Here is a 27,946-nt window from a genome sequence, read left to right on the forward strand (position 1 = left end):
AGGGGGCCTCAAGGGGGAGCTCCTTCTTGAGCTCTACTGAAAACTGTGTAAGTGAGCAAGGAATAATAGGAAGAAAGAGGGAGTTGCCATCCATGCTGGAGGTGTGGCTGTCCCTGGAAAGCATAACACAGGGAATCCAAACTCTTCACAAGAGCTTCAGAAAATTGAACAAGGTGATGAAACTGTAATTCTTAGCCCAGAAAGTGGCTCCATCTGCTGCTCCACGGGTGGCAATTATCATTAGTATTCCTATTCCCTGTCGCAGGTGTTTCTGTGTGGGCCTCCAGCAGCGAGTGTCAGGTTCCAGGGAGACAGCTTCACCCCAATACATGCAGCCTGGAATCCAAACCCCACTGCGGGCGTCGCACAGGTGTTTGAAATGGGTACATTTAACCTGTCCAGGCTTCAGTTTCGTGACTATTAAGACAAGGTTAGTGATGACAAGTAAATTTACAGTGATGCTGGGATACAGTTTAGCCTCAAGGACACTTTCTAAGATTCCCAATACTAAATACTAAAAGGCTGTATGAATTGTGGAGGAGAAACAACTTTTAAAATGGAAGGAAAATGCTTTCAAACCTGAGAGTTTGTTTAGGAAAGAAAATTGACAGACGTTTTCCCAAACTTGATAGTAATTTTAAGATTCATATGCAATTGGCAGGAGCGTGGTGGTGCACACCTGTAATCTCTTTGCTTGGGAGGTAGAGACAGGAGGATTGCAGGTTTGAGACCAGCTTCAGCAACTGAGCAAGACCAACGGCAACCTAGTGAGACCCTGCTTCAAAACAAGAAAATAAAAAGCGCTTCAAGTGTAGGTCAGAGGTAGAACATCCCTGGCTTCAATACCCAGTATCCCCCCAAAAAATGATTCATGTGAAATTACTGAGCCAAAATAAAATAAAATTTTCTATGTATCTATTTTCTACCTTTCTATAAGGAATAGAAAGCTAATGCGGATTAAACTGGAAGTACTTTATCTTCTCCTTACTGAAAACACTGTTAAGGCAATCCAAAAACATGCAGCCAAATAAATATGCACAGGAGACAATATCAAAATATTATAAAGAGCCGGGTGTGGTGGCGCACGCTTGTAATCCCCACGCTTGGGAGGCGGAGACAGGAGGATTGCGCAGGTTCGAAGCCAGCCATTCTGGCATAAGAGACCCTGTTTCAAAAATATAAAATATGTCTGGGAATGTATCCTGGAGGTAGAAGGACTTCCAGGAACCCCAGTACCATATATATATATATATATATATATATATATATATATATATATATATATATATAATAAAGATGTGAGTCAACTGGTAAAAATAAAGTTATTTCTTAAGGAGTTTGTGGTGTTTGTGATATTAGTCTAAGATCTGTATTTTAATGTAATTTCTACTTTCATGCCAAAGAAACAATTGCATTTGTACCTAATTATATTTCATAATTTAGAGTACATTTTTTTTAAAAAAAAAAAAAGGTCACTGAAAGTGTAGAAAAGCCAGGCGTGGTGGCGCACGCTTGTAATCCCCATGCTTGGGAGGCGGAGACAGGAGAATCATACAAGTTCAAAGCCGGCCGCGCTGGCTTAAGAGACCCTGTTTCCAAATAAAATAGGTCTGGGAGTGTAGCCAGGAGGTAAAAGGGTTTCCAGGAACCCCAGAACCACCACCACAAAAAAAAAAAAAAGAAAGTGTGGAAAGTTCTGTTCTCACAAAGCCCATAGTACAACCATCTTTAGGCATATGGAACTCCATGTATTGCCCATAGACATGGAGAGGTGCTTAGGAGGGGTTTCTAGAAAGAAACAGAGACCACTGAGAAGCCAACAGGGGGAAAATCCCTGTCTTATGAAAAGACAACAGACAATAAATTGATGCAAGAAAGGAAGAATCAAAAGAGACAGGTGGCTACGGGACGTCTGAAATTGGCAGCTAAGACAACCAAGTTTAAAGCCGACAGGGCAGGGGCGAGGAACGTTTCTGAGCGCAGAGCGGTGAGGCCTATGGAGAAGGGATGGAGAAGCCTGTCTTGGGGGCCTCATCAGTTTCTCAATGAGCAGCTTCACTCACACCAAGCAGATGTGGTTCTTGATAGAAGTTGACACGGGCTCCCTGCAGAATTCCACGTGGGCCAAGCAGAGTCTATCGTGCTGGAAGCAAACGAGGAGCAGGTTCTGATGTGGGAATCCCTGTCAAAAGAATGCCTCTTCCCCTTGGGGCCTGTGGCTTCGATCCCCTAATTGAGGAAGACATCCTGGCTTGGCTGTTCTTCTCTGTCAAGCTGACAGGAAGTGAGAGGAAGGTGGGGAGCCCCGGCAGAAGGTTCCTGGACGCCTGCGTAGAGCTGTCTTTTAAAATTCCCATCTGGATTTGCCTTGTGCTTCTCCTTTCTGGAGATAAAGCTGTACAAGTCATGGGGAGGTCAGATGATAAGCGGGCTTCCCTGTGTCTTCTGCTTTGCTTCTGGAGGGATATGTCCCTGGGGGCACTGCCATTCTGTGTTGTGGAAGAGGTCAGGGCAGAAGAGGAAGGGCGGCAGGAGGGCCAGATGTGCAAACAGGGCTCCTTCTGAGGAAACATCTGCTGTGTCTTGTAGAACCCATGCGGCTGAGCCCGAGGGGTGGGTTCTGCTCTCTGGCGCCCTCTGCTGTAGCTGAGCAGATCAGATAAAGCTATTGGGGGAGGGGCAAGAGTGGAACCTTACTGGCTCATCTGGGTTAGAGTACCTCAGATACAGATGCACAGAGCCTGTGCTGCAATAGATGAGCAGAATGGTAACTTGAGACAGCGAGACTCTGTAGGGTACCTACACTTGCAAGGCTCAGAACAACGTTAGCATTTTACAGGTCCAATCCCTTGGTTCACTACCCAAGGAATGCACCTTGCAAAATATACACTGTGGGCAAAGGCCAGGGCATCACTGGAACAGGAGTGCAGGACAAGCCACAGGTGGTTTAGGGGGGCTATTCCCCCTCTTCCGGATTATCCATGAAAGCTTCCTATAAGATGCTGTTTGCATAATATGCTGGGGGTTAGAAATGGATTGATACAGAGGGAAGAGGGTTAGGGCTAGAAAAGAGTGGCATGGTATATGGGGCAGACCATGCCCCTGAGGTATAGGGGAAATCAGACAAGAATATTAAGTGTTGAGAAAGAGGACATTGGGCATGAGGATTAAAACCTGGCCAGTTGCTAGTTTTTGGTGGTGCACGCTTGTAATCCCACTACTTGGGAGGCTGAGACAGGAGGATCACAGGTTCATGGCCAGCTTCATCTATTTAGTGAGGCCCTCTGCAACTTAGTAAGACTCTGTTTCAAAATAAAGAATAAAACATAGGGTTGGGGTATAGCTCGAAGGTAGAATGCCCTTGGGTTCAATCCCCACTACTGCAAAAAGGAAAGGAAAGGAAGAAAGAGAAAGGAAGGAAGGACAGACGGACGGACGGGCTGGGGTGTAGCTCAGGGTGTAGAATGATTCTGGGATCAATCCCCAGTACCACAGTTGACCTAGAACCTCAGTGCTTTCCCGAAGTAACCGGTACTTTTGGAATGCATATACTAGAATCCCTTTCTATATCAGAACACTTTTCAAAGAGCCAAAAATGAAAGAGAAGTGGCTATGCGGACTAGATCCCATGATCATTATATATGTTACATTAAATACAAGAAACCCACATGGAGACACATCTCAGTGAAATTTTCGAATGGTAAGAATGCATTTTAAAACTCCACCAGCACCGAAGCAGAAGGAAAAGCAGAACGGGGGGCTTACAAAGGAGTATCAATCAGGCTTCCTCCAGGGGCTCCTCCTCTGAAGCCCTGGAAGGGCTGGATTAATTGCCATAGCCACAGTATTTTCAGTGAAAGGACGATGACCCGAGAATGGTAAATGCAGCCAAGTCATCATTCCAACATGAAAGCGGTTTCAGAAACGCTCATGCTCAGCGAGTGCGCCGCTCACAGACGCTGGCTCGCAGGTCAGGCTCTCTGGAAGGCCGCCCAGGAGAGGAGAGAGCCTGCACAGCTTCCTTACCTGAGGCTTCCTGAGGAGCGCGCTCCAGAGCCACTCACAGGAGGGTCCAGGAAGAAGAAGGTGCAGGAGAGGGTCCAGGGCGCTCTGGGGCTGGCGGAGCCCTTCAGAGGTAACCTAGGAGGAAGCAGGACCAGGCAGGCCGGCCCTTCCGGGTTAAGTGCTCAGGCACTGAGCAGCAGCAGGGCCAGGGCACAACCTTGACCCTGGAAGAGGAAGCTCCCTTCGACTTCCGGCAATTTTGTTTTTTAAACTGGGCAGTGGACTTGGATATTCTGCCTCTGACCTACACCCTCAAGCCCTTTTATTATTTTTAAATTTTGAAACAGTCTCACTAAGTTGCTGAGGGCCTTGCTAAGTTGCTGAGACTGGCTGCAAACCTATACAGTCCTCCCTTCTCAGCCTCCCAAGTACTAGGATTACAGGTATCCTGTCATTACTGAGAGTAACCAGTGAACACCTAAATCCTAAAAGGATTTTGATGACTTCTTTAACTCTACCTTAATTTTGTTGTCTTTACCCAAAGTGTACTCTAGCCAACCAAGGGTTTAATCTGACAATATAAAAATAGAAAAGAGTTTTCTTAATTCACTTTTTTTGTTGTTTTGGTACTGGGATTGAACCCAGGGGCATTTTGCCTCTGAGCTACACCCCAGCCCTATTTTTTTTTTTTATGTTTTATTTTGAAACCAGGTCTCACTAGGTTGATGAGAGTCTCACTACTTGCTGAGGCTGTCCTTGAACCTGCAATTCTAGCTCAGCCTCCCAAGTACTAGAATTAAAGGTGTGCCACCACTCCTGGTTTCTTAATTCATTCTTAAGTCCAAACCCTGCTTAGTTATATATTTCAAAGAAGACAACAGGGCAAAGATTGGGCTCTTGGTTTCTCTGTTTGTTCTTATGCTGCCAGAAATGCTTTCCACAGTCCACTGCAATCACCCAGTATAATTTATGACCAGAGTTGTTTATGAACAGGTACATCCACTTTCTTTTCCTTTTTCTCTTTTTTTAAAATAATGGCTAATATTTTTACAAGGTTGGAAGATAATGTTGGGAGCCTTAGCAAAACAAAAGACTCCCATTTATCTCATAGAACAACAAAATCATGGCCATTTTATTGAGCAAGAATTTGCTTAATTTTTCTGGATCCCTATGCCTGTCATCCCAGAGTACTTGGGAGACTGAGAAAGGAGAATAGCAGAGTCAAGATTAGCCTCAGCAATTTAGCAAGACCCTCGGCAACTTAGTGAGACCTTGTTTCAAAACAAAACTAAAAAGAGCTGGAGGTATAAGAATATATACATATTCAAACCCCAGTGCCCAACAAACACAGCCTTAATTAGAATAACATAATTCCATCTTCCTACACGATATTATAACAGACAGTGATGATTTGTCAGGGTTGTGAGGAAGAAAAGCAGGAAGGAATATCTCACCTTGTATTTTTTGCTCTTTTCCCTTTTTTTTTATAAAGAACACATATTCAACATTGTTTATTTCAGCCAACCATCAAGATTAGTTTCTCTTCTTCATAAGAAAAGATTTGGTGACCCACTCAGTGGCAGGTAATGTTCATCATTAAGCCCTTCTGCAGAATCATCTCTACCAGGGCTGGTGGTTGCTCTTATAAGTAACTAAGTCTAAACGTCAGCATGTGCAGAGTAATCTCAACTGCGTATGGGGGGGGAAAGGCTGATTGAAAATTATATTTTGGAGGTGAAAACGTGGGTGGTTTGAACTTTTAATTTACACTTTGCTTTCTTACCTTTTCTGAATCTTCCGTGAATATGTATACCTTTTAAAATTAAACCAAGTGGATCCTACTTAAAATCAATGGATATGACTGTGTAGATACCATGGGAACACAAACTTTAAGCAAAGGTTAATTAACTCTTATTACTTCTGGAGAAGGGGAATAAAATAAGTTATTTCTTCTTTTTCCTTTGGTATTTCAGGATTTCACCTAACTTTTTTGGCGTGTTATAGCAGAATTTAAGAAAAAAAAAGTGTTATTTCCTTAAATATCTTAGGGAGAGAGTTTTATTGATTATTTCATTTTTAAATTAACATTCTGCCTACATTACTCTACCCAGGTTAATAGGTGTTTTTGGAAAGTTTCCCTTTCTTAGCCTGACCTGACGTGGACACACCTGCTGGTCTTGCTGGTAACATTCCTGCTTTTGAGATTATCTGGGATTGGGATGGATGGGTGCGACAGACTGGCTCAATCGGGAATAATATGGCCACAAGATCCGGAGCTAATCTTTTTACTTTGTTTACATGTCCTTCACTATTGTTTTGTGGTGATTACACTTCTCTTCTTTTTTTTTTTTTTTTTTTTTTTTTTTTTTTTTTTTTACTATTAATCTCACTGGTGAAGGATATAAATTTTCCTGGGTTCTTGTAATAAAGTGTCAATTGCCTCTATGTGGCTCAATTGGGAATAATATGGCCACCGAGTCTGCTCGAGACTGAGTTTTCTCAGAAAGGTGTGCAAAGGCTTCGGGTGCAGTTCTGCAGCCACTTATCTGCAGATGGGGGTAAATCAATAAATTCCTAATTCATGTGCAGTGGGAGAGGGGGAGAAAGTTGAATCTTTTCCAAATGAAACCTGTTGATGGCCAGATTAGATCTCCCTTCATCATGCCCAGTAGCTCTTCCCAGATGGCTCTGTCTGATCAACTTCCAAGGGCTTGAGTTTCGTCCACCCCAAGCTTCTACACCTAAGTGTTTAAAAGGATGGGGTGGGGCAGGACATGCAAAAAGCAGAAGACACATCTGTATATGGAAATAAAATGGAGCCCTTCCCCTCCCCTCTAACCCCCTTCCCTAGCTCTATTTCTTTGTCATAGACCTCATTACCTTGTTTACTTTCATTTTTGTCGTTGTTATTTGTTTTTTGGTTACTTGGGTTTGAATCTAGGGACAGTCAACTTCTGAGCTGCATTTCTAGCCCTGTTTCTTTTCTTTTCCTTCTTTCTTTCTTTCTTTCTTTCTTTCTTTCTTTCTTTCTTTCTTTCTTTCTTTCTTTCTTTTTTTGCAGGTCTGGAGATGGAACCCAGGGGCATTAGACCTCTGAGCTACAACCTTTGCCCTATTTTTTTATTTTTTATTTTGAAACAGGGTCTCACTAAATTACAGAGTGCCTCACTAAGTAGCCGAGGCTGTCCATGAACCGTGATCCTCTGGTCTCAACCTCCCAAATGCTGAGGTTACAAGCATGCACCACCATGCCTGGCTGCCCTGTTTCTTTTTCTTTTTTCTTTTTTCTTTTTTTTTGCAGATCTGGGAATGGAACCCAGGGGCATTCGACCTCCGAGCTACACCCCCTGCCCTATTTTTTTTTTATTCTTTATTTTGAAACGGGGTCTCACTGAGTTGCAGAGGGCCTCATTAAGTAGCTGAGGCTGTCTGTGAACTGTGATCCTCTGGTCTCAGCCTCCTGAATGCTGGGGTTACAAGCATGCGCCACCACGACCGCCTCTGCTCTGTTTCATTTTTTAAGATTTCTCTTTCGGTGCACTGTAGTCATACATCTTAATGGAGTACAAGATGGTAGAGGCAAACATGCACGCATCAGTCTTTTGAAACAGGGATTCACTAAGTTGCTGAAGCTGGCCTTGAACCTGTGATCCTCCTGTCTTGGATGTACTGGGATTACAGACATGAGCCACCATGCCCAGCTTATTTTCACAGTTTATCTGTGCATATTAGGTATATGAGGTGGGAATCTTTCTTTTGTGGAGTGATAGATCTTGGGTGTCTAAGTTAGAACTTTTGCTATGTAAGGCTCAATATTTACATTAGAATGAATCTATTCTTATTAGAATTAAAGGATTAATGAAATATACAAAGTGACAAAAGATAACAAAGGAGACTAGTCAGTCTCAGAAAGTCAGAGGTGGTAAGCTTTTTCTCATCTGTGAAAGGTAGAGAGAAAATTGAAAATACGGGGGACTTTAAGTCATGCGAAGATAGATCAGTAGTTGAAGAGAGTTAGTGGTGAGAATTAAGGAAAGGGAATAGGAAGGCTGGGAAAGAAAACAATTCAGATAATACCATGGCCGCACGTGATTACTGCCAATCTCAGTGAGTTGTGTGCAGAAGGAGGAAGGGGCAGTGGGGAGGGATGTAAAACAAAATACACAAAGAGCTGTGAGCCTGTGTCTTGAACACAGAGAACCTCACTGTCATGTATAATTGCGATGCATCTGTAAATTATAAAAAAAGACAGCACATATAGCATGATGGGTGTGTGTGTGTGTGTGTGTGTGTGTGTGTGTGTGTGTGTGTGTGTGTGTCTGAGAGAGAATGAGAGCCTGGAAGATTGTAATTGTCAATTATATATTTGGGGGCTGGTGGTAAATTTATTTTGTTTTCATTGTTTGGACTGTCTGAATCTTTCTTGGTATACAAGTTTTATCTTTATGATCATATTAAAAATAATGTCTTTTAACTTAAAAAAAGGAGAAGGAAAAAGAAGTGGTATCCTGAACAATGTGGGCAGCCAATGGGCATGGGTGTGGCTCACTGGTGCTGAGCGGGCATCTTGGTGATGGAGACCACCCTTGACTCTGGCCCTTCACTGTCTCCTGAAAATTCCAGCACACCCAGCTGGTAGGAATCCTGGGGACATCCTCTCACTATGGGTCCGGGGTATACAGATCACAAAGCTCCTTGAAGTACTCCTTGAAGTGAGCTCTTCCTCCCACTACCTACCTCTCTCCTTCCAAATGAGCAAAGTCTGTTATAAAAGGATGTAATTTTTTTGTGTGGGGATGGAACCCAGGGACATTGTACCTCTGAGCCAAACCCCCAGCCTTATTTTTTAGTCTTTTTATTTTTATTTATTATTATTATTATTATTAGTAGTAGTATTAGTATTAGTAGTAGTAGTAGTAGTAGTAGTGGTACTGGGGATGAAACCCTTCTATCTCTGGGCTACACTCCCAGACCTATTTTATATTTTATTTGGAAACAGGGTCTCTTAAGCCAGCAAGGCTGGCTTCAAACCTGGGCGATCCTCCTGTCTCCGCCTCCCAAGCGCGGGGATTACAAGCGTGTGCCACCACACCTGGCTAGTCTTTTTATTTTTTGAAACAGGGTCTCACTGAATTGTGAAGGGCACCACTGGAATCTAAATTTGAGTCACAGTAGGGTGTAATATTTTTATGCTACTGTGATTCAAATTTAGACTCCAGTGGTGTGCAAACATATTTCACAATGTTTGTAACATAATGGGTGCAACATAATCACAAGTAATTATAGAATTGCTTGTACATGAGTGGCCTGGAACATAATTGTTGTTCTAAGAGCTGTATCTAGGTCCTGTTATCCCCACAAAGAAGCCACCTCCCAGAGCAATGGCTGGTGGTCAGTGAAATCCTGCATGCCCAGGAAGGAACCAGAAACAATGGTGTGGACAGCACAGGTGACCAGCCCCTACCAGAGGCCCTCCCTCTACCAGCTGAGCTGAAACATCAGGACAACGAGGCTCCTGTCTCCTCCAAAGCATGACTCTCCTTGTCACTTTCATTTAGGCATGGAGTTGGACTTTGGTCAGACTGACCTACGAGGAACTGGGGACAGGTGCAGATGTGGCTGCCATGAAGCTGGTTTCTGCACAGCAGGAGGGGCAGAGATAGGTGAATGACAATGATGACCCAAGTTGGACTTGACTTCCAACTCTGCATGGAAGTCTCACCACAGAGGCCTGGGCAGCGGCTGTCATATGATTGTGTTAGCTCCGTGAGATGTAAGCTCTTTACCAGCTGGGGTTTGTCATTATTTCTCATACAGAAAGACAGAATCCCTCACCTCCTGCGACCCCACACTTTCTGTCCACATTGTCCCACCTAGTATTTGCCCCACTGCCCTATTACTAGCTAAAATACTAGATAATGTCTGTCTCTCTCCGGGATGCAAGCTCCATGAGGTGGGGATTTTGCCTTTTTCTTCTCTTTTATATCTCTAGTCTAGGAATAGTGCTTAGCATCAAGGAAGAGTTCAGTACATATTCACAGGAAATATAAGAAGGAAGGGAGGAAGAAAGAAAAGAAAAAGGGACAGATGGAAAGAAGGAAGGGAGTGAGTCAAGGCACCCAAGACAAGAGATACATCTTTAAAAAGAATGTTTCCATTTATTTTATTATTTTAAATCTGAACTTGCATAAAATGACAGTTGGTTGCACTGAACATCAAGGTCCTGTAACATGAACTGGAGACAAGCCCGGTTAAACCCTAGCTCACCATCGGCTCCAGCGCCCACAGCAATCGGCCCTGCTTGTGACAGCCCGAGTCGTCAGTGGCTCAGCGAGGTTTTCTTGGAGTGAGAGCAGGAAGGAAGGGGTGGGTGGTGATCAGGTAACCTGGAGGCTAAGACGGGGCTCCTTGCCCAGCCTGTGGTCACTTGAAATGATGCAAAGTGGGCGAGGGAGCCCCAGGGAACCATGGGAAAGCTCACAGCTCTTGGAGATTCTTAGTACCAAACCCGCGCAAGGATACAGCTCAAAAGAGAACCTAAAAGAAACTCAAACGTGAAGTTTCTGAGAAACAGCATCACTTTTCTCTTCCAGGACTCATCTCCCCCTCTTTTAATTTTCTTTCTCCATCTCCCCTTCTTTTAATAATCTCTCTCTCTCTCTCTCTCTCTCTCTCTCTCTCTCTCTCCTTTTTCTCTCTTTCTCCCATATCTATCGCTCTCTTTACAGGTCTTCTAGACACCCTCAAACCGTACCCAAGCAGATAAGAAGCGCGCCCCGCCACCTGGGTGTGGGCAGTGCTGCTGTGCGCATGCGCCTCGCTGCGGCCCCGCCTCCTCCGCAGTGGCGGGCTGCTCACACGTTAGTGTGCTGGGACCCTGAGGATGCCCTGCTGCCCGGCTGGCTCCGTCCTGAGGGCGCAGAGCTGGCTGCCCGGCTCCGGCTCCGATGGCCTCCCTGGCTCCTCTGGGCCGGCTCATCAGTGAGCTTGAGCTTCTCGTGTTCCTCCTTCAGGAAGAAGTCCACCAGCAAACTCTTTTCTTTCTTGATCTGGTCACTGATGTCCGTGGGGATATCTGGGATCATCCAGTCCACAAGGACGCTCAGGAACATCACCAGGTTCTGTGGAAAGCCAAGGAGAGGGTGTGAGCGGAGAGGCCTGACCTGGTGGCGCAGTGCTTTGGGTGGGACACGGTGGACACTGGCGCAACACTGCTGATTCTAGCCCCAAGAAAGTGACCATCCCCATGGTGGCTCTAGAGTAGCAGAGCCTCGGCAGAATGTGTCCGTGCTGAATTTGGTTCTGCAACTTACTAGCTGGGTGATCTGGACCACTAAGTGTACCTGAACCTCAGCGCCCTCATTGGTATGTGGTGCCCCGTTGGTAAAATCAATGGAGCCCCACGTGGGCCCTGGAGTTGTATGAATTAGTGAGTGAAGGAAGGACATAACATCTCTGCAGTGATGGCAGGCCTATGGCGAGGCTTGGCAAGAGAGCGGCAGCCACTGTTTCTTCCCTACAGTAGGTCCTGGGCTGTACTCTCCATCCTCGCGTGTTTTGCCCTTGCTTTTTGGCCTCAACACCTCCAGGTCTTCCCTGACCCAGAGCCCCCTGGGAAGTAGCCACAGAGCCAGTGGTCTCTCCAGAGCTGCCCCTGTGACAGCTGCCCCTCTCCTCCTTCCAGCTGGCTCTCCCTGTCCTCTGCATCAAAGATGGGCCTTTGGTATTTGCACTGACTTCCTGCCTCTGCCAACCCCACCGGCGACTCACATCTGCTTTATTCTGCTCCTGTTATCACGGCCACTCTGGGAGTCCCTGCATTCAGCTCTCCTCGCTCAGTTCTAGGTTGTATGTGTGTGGCCCTGGGTTTGGATGTAGGCACACTCTAACACTGAGATACACCCCCAGCCCTATTATTATTATTATTAATTATTTTAGTTTGAAATGGTATCAAAAGAATTGCATCTCTGAGACATGGTTATCATTATTTTCTTCCTTTCTTTTTCCAGTGCACTGGCCTTACATATGTGATCTTCGTCTCAGCCTCCCAAGCACTAGGCTTACAGGCACACACCAGTGCTCCTGGCTTACTCTACGCTTTTGTGCACAGGTGCACAGGGCTTCTGTCTTTGGGCTGCTGAGCCACATCCCTTTCCTCGGATACACAGGTAGGCAAGGACTGTCTTTTCTTGGGAGCATTTCTGGTTTAAATGAATGAGTACATGACTATGGTACTGGGCATGGCCCAATGGAGACCAGCTACTTTTATAGTCTGAGTCTTACCCATTTCCACAAGCCACTTCCACCCACATTTACCCAACACACTTCTCCAAGAGTGATATTTTCCTCTGACTGCCGATTGCATGCTCATGTCTCCCCTCCTTTCTGAGATTCCAAGGCAGACTGAGCCCTTGAACAGTATATGCTCCTAGATGCTTGAGGGAAGGTTTGGGGGTCCAAAGGCTGCTTTGGGGGCCTCATGGGCACCTCAGGTGCTGGAGAGCTGCCTCACTGAGTTGTGTACTTTTCCTCAAAGCCACCTCCGACCGTGTGAGTGGCCTGCGACGCGTGGCATATGGAAAATGAGGTGGCTCCTGTGGTTGGGACAGCAGGGGGATGTCTGAGCAAAATTTCAAATGTATCGCCCCATCTCTGCAGAGGAAGAATGGCTGTCTTCTTTGGGTGAAAGCCTAGCCGATGGGCTTCTCTGCTTCCTGAGCTGGGGTCTGGGGGGCAGGATATTTTAGAGCCCTCCAGAGATCTGCCTTCAGGGAATACAAAAGCCTGAGGGAGTCCAGGAGGAAAGGGATCTGGGCTTGTTCTCTGGCCCCACTGGAAGACTGGCAGGACCCCGAGTGGGAATCAGGGGGCCCCGGAGCTCAGAGAATCTCAGCGACGCAATTGGAGCCCTGGGTATTGTCAAAGATAGGAATCACTGGGCTAGAGTTTGCTATTCATTCAGGGATGGCTAGATGGCTCAGGGGCCCTTCGTACCAGATGTCTCAGTGGCTAAACAACACTAACAAAGGACGGACCCCAGAGCGCAAGAAGAACTTGAGCCCTTTCTCGGGCTGCAGAGAGGAGATGGGCTGTTTGTCTGCACAAGGGCAGAGACTCTGGTTTCACTTGCCCTTCCCACTTTCCTCTCTTCATCTTAGGTTTAAGTAGGAAATTATCTCCACCCTGCAACTTACTCCACATCTGTCTGGTAACCTTACTCTAGGTTTTCTTCTCTTTCTGCAAAGGCCAGGCATTAAAAGACCCTCTTGGGAATCCTCTGGCTTTACCTAGGGACGGGAACATTCATTTTTCTCTGCCACATGTGAAGACCCCTTGTGTCACAGAGTACAGTTGTCCCTCCATATCCGTGGGTTCTGCAGCCTCAGGTTCAACCAACTGTGGCTCAAAAATACTAGAAAATAAAACGGTGTCTGGACTGAACATGAACAGACTTTTCCTTGTTATTATCTCCCCGAAAATGCAGTATAAAACCTATTTACATATTCTTTAGATTGTATTATCTAAAGAGGATTTAAAGTATACAGGAGAATATGCTTAGGTTTTATGCAAACATTATGCCATTTTATAAAAGGGAATTGAGCACCCTTGAACTGGTATCTGAGGGAGATCCTAAAACCAGTTTCCTGTGGATACCAAGAGACCGTATGTGAAAACCTGAAGGTAAAGGGTGGGCAGGTAGTTATTTACCCCCACAGCATGGATGCTAAATTCTATTCCTTGTCTGAACAACTCACCTGGAAGATTATGACAAAAGCCAAACGGGCAGACAGGACAGACCAGTATTGTTTAGAAAACTCATATGGGTTTGGTGCCCATGGTGGCTCTCGGTAATCTTTGAACCTGTCCAGAGAGAAATGGGTGTTAAGATTTGGAGGACAGAGAGAAAAAGACAGTCCTTTTCTGGGTGAAATCTGAGAGGTTAGAATAGCAGGCAAGCTCTTGGCTCTCAGATTTGGAAAACAGGACAGAAAGGAGAAAATCTATGGGCCAGCCAACAAATATACATGAAATAAAAGGATCAAAGCCTGAAAAAGCCAACATTAGCCTAAAAATGTCTTTTTTCTCTTCTTTTTTTCCAGCATCCCCAAAAGCTAGCTCTGGTGTCAGCATTCAGTTCCCAGAGGAGCCCAGGGATCATGACAGTAACCCAGGCCAATGGGTCCATCTTGGCACCCATTTTTATTAGTCTGTGGGTACTAACAGGGCATGGAGACTTCCTAGACTCCTTGTCTAGTGCTCCACAGCAGCCTGGGGCTCCAGAAAGATGCAGGCATAGCAGATAATCCTAGGCTTCCCCAGCCAGCTGCTCCAGGATTCTGGCTACCAGAGGGGCTGGCCTTGCTTCTTGGCCACATTGTTGAACCAATCCAACTGATCCAACCCAGCAGAGAGCCGGGTAAGCTTGGAGCGGAAGGGTCAGTAATCATCACAGTTGGTCAGTATTCTGTGTCAGCCATCTTCATGATCTGTCCATGTGGTCTAAAGAATCAAAATGTCCTGTGTCTAACCTGAGCTCACGCCTCTTTCTCAGACACCCAGAGAAGCCTTAGGCTGTCCCTCACTTTTGCCTTTCTACCCACAGTTTGGAATGATTTGTGTTAAAACGGACTCATTTCCTCCAACTCACAACAAGCCCTAACCTGGGGTGGTATCAAGCCACAACACAGTATGTGTGGCTGCAGAGTAGGGCCTCTGTCCATGAAGGGAGTGGGGATGAAACCCGTCATACACTGAACACTCAGTGTATGTCAGTCCCTGAGCAGAGGGCTTTTCTAGAAGCTGTGTAATCTCCATGACAACATCCCCAGGCAAGCATGGCCATTCCTGCATAACACCGGAGGAACCTGAGCCTCAGAGTTAAGTTCAAGTACTCAGCCAGGGTCTCATGGCCAGCAGAGTGGAGGTTAGGGCAAGAACGCACGTCTGGCTGGATTCAGGCTTTTCCCATTATCACAGAGCACCTGACCAACAGCTGCACAGGCTAGGGGGGCTCAGAAGTGGGGGCTCCCTTTGGTCCCTTTTCCTGCCCTAAATGAAACAGCTGCCCCAAAAGATCCATGTGAAAGCACCGTGGCTTCCAATGGTCCGAGGAGAGACAAGAGGAGAAGAGAAAGAAAGAAAGAAGAGGTGCTCACAAAGAGAAAAAGGCTCAGCAGTAGAGTCAGCAGCAGAGCGAGATGAACGGGATGGGAGACACTTAAGTTTTCAGGCAGGGTTTGGCAAGAGGCCAGGAGCTTCCTTCCCTGTCTCCAGCCAACTCCCCCTCTTCCAACAGCTGATCACAGCTGTTGCAAGCTTGGTTTGACATCCGGGTGAAAAGCAGCGCTAACTGAAGCCCAGCAGAGCACCACGGGATTCGTCGTATCCATCCGTGGCTGAGGACAGAAACGCAGCCAGCTCCAGATTATCCTTGCTAATGGGAGAGGAGAGTGTAGCCACACGAAGAAGGACTTCTTGGGGTGGGAAAGTACTAACATTCACCTAGCCCCTTTCTGCCCCCAGAAAAGGATGTTATGACAGAAAGCAAGTGGCCCTGCCCCTCTTGACACACCTGCAGGGCACACACACATTCTTTCTCTCTCACTGTCTCTGTCTCTCTGTCTCTCTCTCTCTCCCCTGACCCTTACCATGGGTCGGTGTCTCTCCAGGTCTAGCCCAATCCCTCTGATCACAACAAAAGTCCCTTCCTTTTTTCCTCTCTAGCTGCATCTCGGAGGGAACAGCTGCTCGCTGACCTTCGTAGGAGACTCGTTGCTCATTACTCTTTTTCCCCCCAGTCTGAAAAGAATCCATAAATAATCGAATTCTGGTTCCACCTCGGCTACTAACTTACCGCAGCTTTTGAAAATGTCACTTGGCCCTCCCTGAGTGTCCAAAGCATGTTCTGAATCTAATAGGCACATCCGTCTAATAGAAAATCTGGGGGAAGGTTAACACAGAGATCTGTCCAGAAAGCTCTACTCGAAAATACCTTGATGCAGATAAATCACAGGTGGCTCTGTTAGGTACGAAAGACAAAGCCGCTCCACAGAAAAGAACAGCGAGCTATTTAGTGAATTTTGCATCTGTTACGTACCTCTTTCCAAAGTTAGCTTTTATAAAACTATGACCTATACAGTAAGAAATAGTTTACATTGATGTACATAGACATATAAATTATTGAAAAAAATCACAAAAATATACTTATCCTTGCTGTGTTCTATGTACTAATTGTTCTATTCATTTGATCCTATCTGCTTTTTTAAAATGCTGTTCTTGACCCATTGAAATGACTTCATAATCCACCCATGACCCATCATTCATCATTTGAAAAACATTGATTCCAGTAAGCCTCTGCCACGGGGTAAATAATTGGTTGTTTACATGTTAATAAGTTCAGATTTCATAATTTTTAAAACATTTTTATCCTAAGAAGCCAGGTGCAGCAAATGCTTTTAGCAAGTAACTAGAAAACACTAATTAAATAAAAAGATGAGGGTAGCTCTACAAATAATCTTTGTTCATACCTGAAGTAATTTATATCAGTGTAAAAACTACCTATGGGGGGACTTATGGGAAACACACAGCCAATGCTGCATGCGTGTTTTTATCTTGAGCCTTGCTGTGATGTATAATTACAATGTACCAATAAACAACGAAACTTACCAAAAACATAAGAATAGCTATATTCACAAAAGAGAGGCAGTTAATAGAACTTGATTGTTTCAGTGCTGCGATCCTGGTATGCCATCTGCTTTCCTTCTCAGCCCAGGGCTCAGAATTGAGGAAGGTGTGTGCCTCTGAGTCAGCAGATGAATGTCATGTCCACCCCTTTGCTGCTGTGTCCTTGCTCTAATTTAGATCTTGAATTTTCCCAAAGGCCCATGTGTCAAAGGTTTTATCCCCAGGATAGTGCTATAATTGGGAAATGATAAAAACTTTTAAGAAATGGGACCCAGTGTGGGAAGTCTGTGGGCCATTATGGGTGTGCCCTTGAAGGGGACTGTGGAACCCTAGACCCTTCCTCTCCTTCTCTCTTTCTTCTTGGACATAAAGTGAGTGGTTTTGTCCCATCTTACAGTCCAGCCATGATGTAGTTCTTCACTACAAACCTGAAGCAACATGGACTGGAATCTCCAAAGCTGTGAGCCCAAATAAACCTTTCCTCATCATAAGTTGATTATGTCAAGTATTTGTTATAGTGATGGAAAACTGACTGACATAGTCCTTTTTTCTTTTCCAGTACTGGGGATGGAACCCAGAGGCATTGTACCTCTGAGATATACCTCCAGCCATATTTTTTAGTCTTTATTTTGAAACAGAGTTTCACTGAGTTGCAAAGGGCCTCCCTAAGCAGTAGCTGAGGCTGTCCATGAACGGCAATCCTCCTGTCTCAGCCTCCCAAATGCTGGGATTATAAGCGTGCACCACCACGCCTGGCTCGACATAGTACTTTTGCATAACAACTCTGAGATAGACAGTTTAGCCTGTTTTATAAATGAGAACATTGAATATGAGAATATTCACGAGAATGAGAATATCAAGTGTTAATGCAAATAATTTAGTACACTACCTGGCACATTAGAGGAACCTAAAAAATCAGAATGTATCTCTCTTATCTTAAATGCTTGGGACCAGATGCATTATAGATTTCAGATTTTGGAATATTTTATATACGTAGGAGGTATCTTGGTGATTAGTCTTAAGTCTAATCAAAATCCATTTATATTTCATTTATATTTAAATTTCATATATTTATATTAAATTTCATAAATTTCTACATGTACTGGAAGGTAATTTATATAATATTTAAAAAAATAATTTTGCCCATGAAACAATATTTCATGGTTTTAAAGTTTCCACTTGTGACATTGTGTCCGCATTTCATATCTTTTTTTTTTCATTTCATAATTTCAGATCTTGGAGAATTTCAGATTTGAGATTTTCAGATGAAGGATGCTAATCTCCAGTAACTCCTCTTTCTCTTTTTACTAAAGGTGACTTATGAAATGCACTTCTGTTACAAGAGGACAGAGAACAAAGACTGTTGTTCCTAGTTCCTCACAGCTTCCCAGGAGGATTCTTAAGCCCTCAAGTACCAGCCCCTGGAAGTTCCCCATGATTCTGGTGAAAACCCAAGGGAATCAGGCACTGACACAGCCACAGGGGCTTCTCTTAGGACCTATGCCCAAGTAAATGGCTCAAAATAGGCTGATGGGTGGAGGCCCTGAGACCAGGGGAGCAGAACTTCTTTCTGGTCCATTTCTATCAGTCAAAAGCCCTCCAACACCAAGCCTTTCCCCCAGGCCTGGGTCTTCAAATCCCCTTGAATTCCACAGCACCAAGTAAACTATCATATCTGGTCAGCTCCCTGTATCTGCTGGTTGTGACCTCCAGAGGGAAGTAGGGATTTAACCTCAGGGGTACAGTTTTGGAGACCTTCCTAGGTCTCAGCCTCACCTCTCCAGGCCTCCTGTATTTTCTGTAGGCCCTAGCATTCACTTTGAGGGTTCCCCCTTGAGTCTGTTGAGAAAGAGGGGCTTTCAGTAATGAGACAACAAGAGCATCAAAAAGCAAGTGTGGACTTGGGCATGGCTGTGCCTCTTACTAAGTGCAAGACACTAGGTAAGTTAGTTCCTATCTCTGAAGCACAACAGTCTCCTCCACAAATGGAACCAGCATGATGTGTTTCACGGCACTTAGTCCATGGTAGGTGCGCTCCAGCTCTCTCACCCTGAATGTGAACAAATGGGTGAATGTTAAAGGAAATTCCTCTGAGAATTTACTAAGTGGTATATGTGAAGGTGGTTTCTGGAGGCTTCCACTGAAAAGGGACATGATGGCTTCTCCTTGGAGAGAAAGGCTGAGAGGAGAGTCTTTTATATGTACACAGAATTTCTTTTATAACCAAGAGTTGTGTTATCTGGAAAGAATGTCACTGTTCACAATATTAAGGGTGACACAAACACATTTCTATACTGGGTTTCGAAGAGCAAAATTATAGTATTTATTGGGTCAGCCACCCAAGTAATAAGAGACACTAGTACAAAGTCAACAGTATATTTTAGCTTTAGGATTGCATTAACAGTGATCTAATTTTATGAAAAATCATATGGAGTTGAATTTATACATTACTTAAAGAAATAAGGCTTCCCTTAACTCAAACTATATTTTATTAAACAAGCCCACAAAACAATACCTTAAAGGTTCCACAAGTCCATAATATACTAATGCATAGAAAAATGTCAAGGAAAAATGCACGCATCACCCTGGTTATTACTGATAAGATACCTAGGATCCGGCAAGGGTTAGGCTGGAGGAAGCACAGAGTTGGAGCACTTACTTGTAATGTCTAGAGTTTTTAAAGGAGCAAGTTGACATATTACATGAGTAATTAAATTTTTCTACAAAACAGAAAGGAATCTTTATTATTCCAAAGCCTTCATTGTTACTGATGGTAAAACTGAGGTACAGAAGAGGAAAAAGAGACTTCTGGCTCAGGTGTCTCCATTTCCTACCCCATCCTCACCTGCAGGTGGCCATTGGCTGTGACATCTGCCATAACTCATCAAAGGTCCCCACTGAGGGGTTGGTCATCTACCATCAGTAATGACTTTTCTTTTTAAATAAGGTGTTAGTTGTATAATGAATCAGTTAGTAAATGCTTTTCTCATCGCCAAAGGGTGGTCACAAGGACATTTTAAAAGTAGCCCCAGTGGGAATGGATATCATGTTAATGCTGAATACAATTACATACCATATTTTCATACCATCTGAGCTACTTAAAAGTGCCTTCCGAAACTGGCATTGTAGCAAAGGAAAACAGTACAGGCAATTAGGAGCTAATGAGAACCATGTCTATCCAGCGGTTGGTAAAGATCAGGGAAACCAACACCTGGAAAAGCTGACTCTACCTCTGGTGTCAGCATGGAACAGATGTGAGGAAGCCATGGGTGGGAAGGGAAGCTTGCCTCTTCAAAGACTTTTCACAGGACCTTGGGATGTGGAAGTACTTAGGCCCTGCTGGAAAATCTGGCAGGAACCACCTGAGGATGCTGTTTTGGGATGCCCGACACCTCCAAACAGACCCATTGGGTTGATCATGCCCATGTGGGCTCCTCGAGATCTGGGACCAGATCCCTGCCAGGCCCCACACTGGTGAGCTCTTTGGTTCCTTCCAGAGGAGCCAAGACCCAAGCCATTGTCTGGCCTCTCTACCCTATCAAATGGCCGCAACCATGCCTGTAGCTTGATGTCATGGGATTGCTTTATGGAGCAGTCCTTCTGGAGCAGTTAGATAGCTGGGGCAAGCATTGCTCCAAGAAGTTCTGGGAATGTGTCTCAGAATCTCAAATGGGCAACCAGAGACTTGTCCTAGCTTTTACTGCTATTTTTTAAGATACCTCAGTCCCTGGCAAAGCCAGGCTGGGACCCAAGGCCTTAGTTTTATTTGACCACATTTATCTCCAGAGGTCACTGAAATCTAAGAATAAGAAGGGTCAGTGAGTTCCCAACACTGTTTGCCTTGGAAATCAGGGTAAACTTCATTTCCCACCATGGAAGTGACTATAAACCCTGGCTCCAGGGCTAATTCTCAAAGTGTTTCTCCATCACACAGTCCCCTCTCCATTCATTCTCTCCTTCTTTTCTCTCCTAGTGGGTAGGACTCAGTTAAGGTACAGATTTCCCATCGACAATTCTTATTGATCTAGGATATGTAGCCCCTAGAGTATACCTTTTTGATAATATTTCTAGGTCATATGCTGACCCTATTCTCTAGATATCTGATTACACTTTAAAGTACTCTTTACTTGCAGTGCAACCCAAGTCTTCATTCTGTAGTCAGAGAGATAAGACCCATGAAAAGGTTGATTTCATCACTGTTCTCTTAATCCCCTCAGTGGTGCCCATGACCTTACGAGAGGCTTCACACATCTCAGTGTGAGCACCCCTTTCTTAATCTGGCTTCCATTTTCCCCATCTCTCTGGAATACAGTGATCTCCCTGGACCTCCTTAGTCATTGGGGTGGTATTGGGAACACCCCAATACCACCATCCTACCCAGCAGTCAGACTGACTTGGCCACATAGATAGATGAGGAGTTCCTACAGGATGATCTTTCTAGCCATTCTGTGGTCTTTATTCTTCTGGTTCCCTCGCCCTCTAAATACCCCTGGGATTCTTAAGTTTGGGTTAGGCCAATGGGTCCTCCTCAAGCACCCGCATCTCTCTGCATTTACCCCGCTGTCAGTTATGGAAGCTGTCATTTAATTGCTTGTTTCCTTATTCATCTGCTGCATCTGGACTTCTCAGAGGGAGGCACTGTGTCTTGCTCTCTGTTATAGAACCAACAAATCTGCAGCCGGGTCCCCGCATATTTACATAATGATCCCGTAATCCCCACTGGAATTGAGGGTAAGGAAAAATGATCAATGTTCCAAATGTCATTGCAGTTTGATCTTTGGGTGATTTATTTTCTGCAGATACATTGTCTTGGTGGAAAAATAACACTAAAGTATACTTCCTTTGCATTACCTCCTGGTAAGCTGCATCTTAGTGGCAGAGGATTTTTTTTTTTAATGGGTAAGATACAAGCTATGATCTGTACTTGCATCTACTTGCATGGACTACTGATAATACTACATGTACTAATACTACCTCACACCCCAAGAATCTGTTGTTTTAGCAGAATCAGGCTATTCACGTTGCTTTCTCACTGTAGCTGATGGAAGTCACATGGAGCAAGCTTGAAAATGCAATCGACATCGACTGAAGTAGATAGAGTTGGGAGATGGAGAAAGATTGGATTTGCCAGGTGTGGTGGTGCATGCTTATAATCCCCGTGCTTGGGAGGCGAAGACAGGAGGATCATGCAGGTTTGAAGCCAGCCGTGCTGGCTTAAGAGACCCTGTTTCCAAAAATAAAAAAAGTATAAAATAGGTCTGGGAGTGTAGCCCAGAGGTAGAAGGGCTTCCAGGAACCCCAGCACCACAAAAAAAAAAAAAAAGATTGGATTTGGACCTATTTGATTGAATGAAACTTTGTCTACAATTATACCCACCCTCAACTTTCAATAAGGGAGCTATTAAAGTTTCTTTTTATTCAAGTCAGTCTCAGCCCCTGCTAAATCTGAAAAACATATCCACAAAGTGGGATCTAATGATCTGGGGGCCAGATCAGAGACCTGTGGGCTCTAGGACTGACATATGCTTCTAGACGAACTAAAGAAATAGTGTTAGCCCCAGGTTCACACAGGTCACACTGGTGTTGCTTCCCACTGTGTGTGAGAATGGAGGCCTGCACTCCTGGGAGATATGAGCTTTAGTTCAAGATTACTAGAAGCTTCTATAATCTTAGAGAATGCCTCAGCTTTCTAAGCCTCAGGTGCTTTGTAGAATGTTTTGTAGAAAAAGGAACTCCATCAAGGTAATTTTCATAATTGCTTCCAGTTATAAAAATGATATTGTTAAATCACTTCTTGTGCCTGTTTAGTTGAGTGGAAACCTACTGACTGTCTTCATGGGTCCTGCAAGAGCAGACTCAGATTTCTCTCTTTTTAGGTCTGGTCCCTGATTCATCATCTTTTCTTGATTGGCTAAAGTTACTGCTCCTGAGACCAGGATACTCTTCTTTTAAAATAATAGATTTGTAAGGGTTGTTTAACTCAGCCATCCGAGTTGGGAAGATCAAATCATTTTCTCTTGTTTGCAATTTGCCTAAGCAGCTATCTTACAGATGTCGGACCTTGGATACCAAGGTATTCCAGGTAGAAAAGCAAGACAACAGTGCCAGTCACCATTGCTGCAAACATCATAGAATACACCACTTCTTTGATGAAGAAACTGAAAGACTATAGTGGATGGTCTGAGTGAGCACCTACACTGGTTCCACAATAGTCTCTCCTGGGCTTTTGTTTTTGTTGTAGTTAACTGGTTTTAAAAAAATTTTATTTATCTATTTATTACAGTACTGGGGATGGAAACCAGGGGCATTCTACCTCTGAGCAACACCCTCAGCCCTATTTTTATTCTTTATTTTGAAACAGGGTCTCACTGAGTTGCAAAGGGCTTCACTAAGTAGTAGTAGGGGCTTTCTAAAAACTGAGATCCTCCTGTCTCAGCCTCCCAAATGCTGAGATTACAAGCATGTGCCACCACGTCTGGCTTAGTTACTGTTTTTTAAATGTATACTTATGATCTTTGATGAAGGCAAATCATTTAACCATGGTACACAGGGTTGAGAAAGTAATTTATCTTGCCCCTCTCCTCCTCATTTTCCCTCCTTGGCTTATTTGTGAAGAGTTTCTGTTCCTTGGCTTCAATGATCCCTATGTCATAGCTTTCAATCGCCTCTGCAGAATTCCAGCTTAGGTCTAGGAATTAGGATTGTCTCTTGGATTTCCTACCGGTGTTTTAAACACGATTGAAGTCGAATTCATCACAGGTGCAATCACATTAGGTAGTGTTAGCATTCTCCCTGCCCCAGTCAAGGCAATCACAACTTCCCAGTCATCTGACTTCAGCCCAGATTTGGAGATATCTTAAACTCGGTCTCTCTCCCATACCTATAGTGTCTTTGTTACCAGTGTTGCAGTGTATCATACAACAATAACTCATCTTCTCCCTTTTAATTCCTTCTGCCACCCTGGTCTGTGCAAGATGCAGCAGCTCAGAGGTCCTCCCCGAGTCCTCCTAACTCTAGTCCATCTTCTTCTCTGAGACAAGATCAATTTTCCTAAACCTGCCCCTCATCCTATCACTTACTGACACTACAAAGGCCACTACCTTCCTACTGTATCGCACAGCAATTCCTGTCCGAACTCGAGACTTCCCAGTGTGTATGCACTTTGTCCTACCCAGATTCAACAATGTTCTAGGTTATACTATACTAGAGGTTTCTGCGCATACTGAATTTCCTATATTATTCTCCATTATTATGCCTCAAACATCATCCTTGCTCACTATATTCTGTAGTCCCTAAGTGATTATCTAACATCCCCAAATCCATCTCTATCACCATGACTTACTCATTCTAGAATGTTCTCCCTTTCTATCCTACAAGTCCCAGAAGCTCCTCTAGGAAGCCCCATATTTTCCATTCTACTCCCAAGTAATCTTCCCTTTCTCCAACCACCCACTGTGCTCATCATGATCCATGAGACATAAAATTCCATATGATTACTGATTTATTTGCTATTTCCTATTCTTGAAGAGGAGGACAAGATTACACAGTTCTAGGTTTACTCCATAGTGTCCAGCCAAAAGCACTCAGTAAACATTTGCTGATTCATTCAAGCTGATTTATAACAACTGGTGGGGAGGAGGAGACAGAGAGAGGGGGGAATGATGAAACTCCAGGTCACCTAGGTAATTAGCTGGATCTATTGCTCCTGGTCCTCTGTGGCCTTCCTGCTCAAGATTGATTACCTGCAGAACTGAACCTCCTGGTCGAAATGTGAGTTTTCTGGCTGTGTTCCCTCCTTCAGCTGGCTGACATTGAAAAAGGAGAGGGTGTGGTTCACAAAGCCGTGCAGAGTCCCGTTGTGGCTGTAGGAGTACTGGTATACCAGGCGGGGGATGAAGTCAGAAGTGACCGCGATGACAAAAGCCTAAGGAACAGAACCACAGGTGCTGAGAAGGAGTTAGATGATGTTGTCGGGATGGCACAGAGTCCATCCGATCGAAGAGCTGTCTGTGCATCAGGCGGTACTGCTCTCGATGACACGGAGCCATACACAGCACGCTCAGTTCCCCACCCCTGAGCTCCTACTACTTGCCTGGCTTTTCCATATTTGATATTTGTTAGTAAATCCACCAGATGATGGCTGTTGGGAGAGTAAATTACAGCCACTGTAGCAAAGAATACCAAGCCAGTTTAAGCCACTGAGTGCGGGAAGCATTATCCACTTCTAAGACATCTGAATGAACATCATTGTTGGCCCAGCCCAGACAGAATGCAGATGTTCTGAGAAGTCAACACTCATGAGAGTGCATCTTCAACACTAGGGGCAAGAAAGTTGAATGGCCAGATACATCTGCCTCTGAGGAATACCACAAGTTCAGGAATGTGACTCCACAGTTCCCTCTACTTGACCATTAGCTCTGAACACTTTATAGTACATGCTATAACAGAAGTTGTTCTCTTATCCATTTTTCTCAGGAAAAGTGAAACACAGGGGAAAGGAGTAGATTCTGCTGAGCCATGCGTAGCCAACGTGGCATCTGGCATATCTAAGTGCTCTAATAAATGTCTATGGAGCAAACCAGATGACAAATGAATGATCACATGATTGAACGCAGGATACTTTCTGCAAAGAAAATCTTAAATCTTTTTGGCAGGTGTTTATACTGTGTTCTGTACCAACAATTAAAGCCCATTTAAAAATGTAGTTTAGATAGTGTTTTTTAAAAGTCTATGTAGTGTAGATGGTCATAACCATATTTGAGAATGAATAACACACTTATGATAATCATAGCTACAACTTACTGAGCATTGATTATGACCTTTCTTTATCCCATTTAAATTTTTTTTTTTTTGGTGGTACTGGGGATGGAACCCAGGGGCCTTTTACCTCCAGGCTACACTCCCAGACCTATTTTTTATTTTATTTGGAAACAGGGTCTCTTAAGCCAGCGAGGCTGCTTCAAACCTGCGCGATCCTCCTGTCTCCACCTCCCAAGGACGGGGATTACAAGAGTGTGCCACCAGGCCCGGCTATCCCATTTAATTTTCAGAGTGATCCTATGTGGTGGGCGCTATTCGTGTGTGTGTGTGTGTGTGTGTGAGAGAGAGAGAGAGAGAGAACCCACAAGCGACCTTGAGGCCTTATTTATTTATTTATTTTAAAATTTTGAAACAGGATCTCACTAAGTTGCCAAGGGCCTCACCTAGTTGCTGAAGCTTGACTTTGAACTTTCAATCCTCCTCTCTCAGCCTCCCAAATACTAGGATTAAAGGTGTGTGCCACCACACCTGTCCTGTGGATGCTGTTCTTGTGCCCATTTTTGCAGATGCATAAACAAGCCTTAGGTCAGGGGAGTAAAGCTTCGTGTCATTCCATGGTACAGACGGAAAGTGATAACACTGAGGACCTCTTTACTAGTTGGCACGGCTCTAAGTAACTGCTGACTTGTTTTGCTTTATTTCTTAGCTTCAAGATGTGTGCTTCCTGCCTCAAAACATTCAGAATGCACTGGACGGATGCTTCTCCTTGCACCTCTCCAATCATTTTGTGTGTTTTTAGCATCTAATTAGGTCAGAGCTAGAATCACCCCCCCCCTCTCTCTGTCAAGGAAATACGGATCGTGGCTTTCTTGATGTGCACTGGGCTGGCTGATATTTTCTTAGGAGGTGGAACAGGAGGCCCTGCCTGGCCACCGTCCATCCAGAATGCAAAAGCAAAGGGGCTGTTGGCTGAGGTCCAGCAGGATTTCCTCTGCAATGCAGACATGTCTGGCAAGGCAGCTGAGGAGGTCACAACAGGTAGGACCCGCTCCTTCCACATCACGTCTTAATCTACGCAGTGCCCCAGTCCATGGGGATAATTAAGACCTTGCAATGACAACCTGGAGCAGCCATAATTAGGAATTGCAGCTTGGGCGATGCTCCAGGTATTGTTTGACTCTGGAGCAGAAAAAGAAAGGAAAGAGATGGATAGATATGTTGAATTCTTTCCTCATTATTCTTGGCTCTGGAGAAAGATCTGATTTTGACTCTTAAGGCCAAGGTATGCATTCTGATGGATAATTACCTCTCTCTCTCTTAGTGAAATTAAAAGCTGAAGTTGCACAGCTCTGGTGACAGCATTATGAGTTACAAGGCATGCAGGCCCCATTAACCAGGAGGCTGTCTTAAATAAAGCTGCAAATGGAAAGGGCCGGGAGGGAACCAGGCCTGCTCTCCTGCTTTGAAGAACTCAGTCCCTCCATCCATCCGAAAGCACCTCCCCCAGAGCCAGGGCGTCCTGACCTCAAGGCACTTACATTGATGATAACAGAGAACTTGCCGATTCCGGAGAGAATGTCAAACCAAATTCCTGGAAGACAGAAAGGAGGGTGTCTGGCTCACTCCCACCACAGCCCAGCAATGACAAGATGCTGCTCAGGGTGACATTTTGTAAGCAAGTGACCAGAGGAGCCCCCGCCCACCACCACCACCAGGAGTAGGCTTGTCTGGAAAGGCTTAGGTGGTCCCCTGTCTGGGAGCTTGGGGGATGGGTTGAGGTCGATAAGGCAGCCTCCAAAGACCTCCCTGCATTCGAGATGTGAAGATGAGAAACTGGAAGAGATAAAGGCAAGGACCTTGCCTGCCTCCACCATGCCTGGCTGGCATAGTTGGGGCTGGTGGGGAGAGCCGGGCAGGGAGGAGCTGGGCCCTCCGGCCTCTAAGTGGAGCCCATACCGATATCTTTGGTTCTCACAGCATCTGGCCTTCTCAGCTCAGTCACAAACTTCTTTGCATCCAGCCGCACTTCAATGACGTTGTTGAGGAGGGCGAACACAGGGGCCAGGGGGAAGGAGGCCACGAAGAGAGTGACGAAGCCAAACTGGATGACTAGGAGAGCGAACGAGTGTGACCAGCAGTGTCAGTCTCCCCATTCCGCAGCCCCCCGCCCTCTCTCCCCAGGCTCTCCCCTTTCCTCCCGCACCACATCCACAGGTGATTCTTCCAGCACCTACAGGCCATGGGTCACTGCTGTCACTTGGGAGCAAAACTCTGGATTAGAAAGAGTATGGAGATAAGCGAATAGGAAACATCTTGACTCTCTTTACTACAGCCGGTGTCCTCCACACACTAATCCTGGTTGTCTAACTCAAGGATGCGCAAACTTACTCAGAAAGAGTCAGATAGCAACTGTTTTGGGATTTGTGGGCCCAAATTTGTGAATTTTGTCACAAAGACACAGGTGCCATGGTAGAATGGAGGTAACCATCAATGACCC

At 44.9% G+C, this 27,946-nt stretch overlaps 1 protein-coding gene across 2 annotated transcripts in view; it reads right to left on the minus strand.

Moving 5' to 3' along the window:
- Positions 1–10,859: 10,859 nt before the first annotated feature.
- ANO2 (anoctamin 2) overlaps positions 10,860–27,946 on the minus strand; it is a gene marked incomplete at both ends in the record, with an annotated part of 335,860 nt that continues 318,773 nt past the window's right edge. For both annotated transcript variants that reach the window (XM_080706316.1, XM_080706315.1), the window contains 5 exons: positions 10,860–11,126; positions 13,761–13,866; positions 24,432–24,613; positions 26,988–27,040; positions 27,406–27,558. In XM_080706316.1, the coding sequence (XP_080562442.1) occupies positions 10,860–11,126; positions 13,761–13,866; positions 24,432–24,613; positions 26,988–27,040; positions 27,406–27,558 (761 nt within the window). The remainder of the gene's footprint in view (positions 11,127–13,760; positions 13,867–24,431; positions 24,614–26,987; positions 27,041–27,405; positions 27,559–27,946) is intronic.

Source organism: Muscardinus avellanarius (assembly GCF_963383645.1).
Source record: "Muscardinus avellanarius genome assembly, chromosome: 11".
NCBI classification, from domain to species: Eukaryota; Metazoa; Chordata; class Mammalia; order Rodentia; family Gliridae; genus Muscardinus; species Muscardinus avellanarius.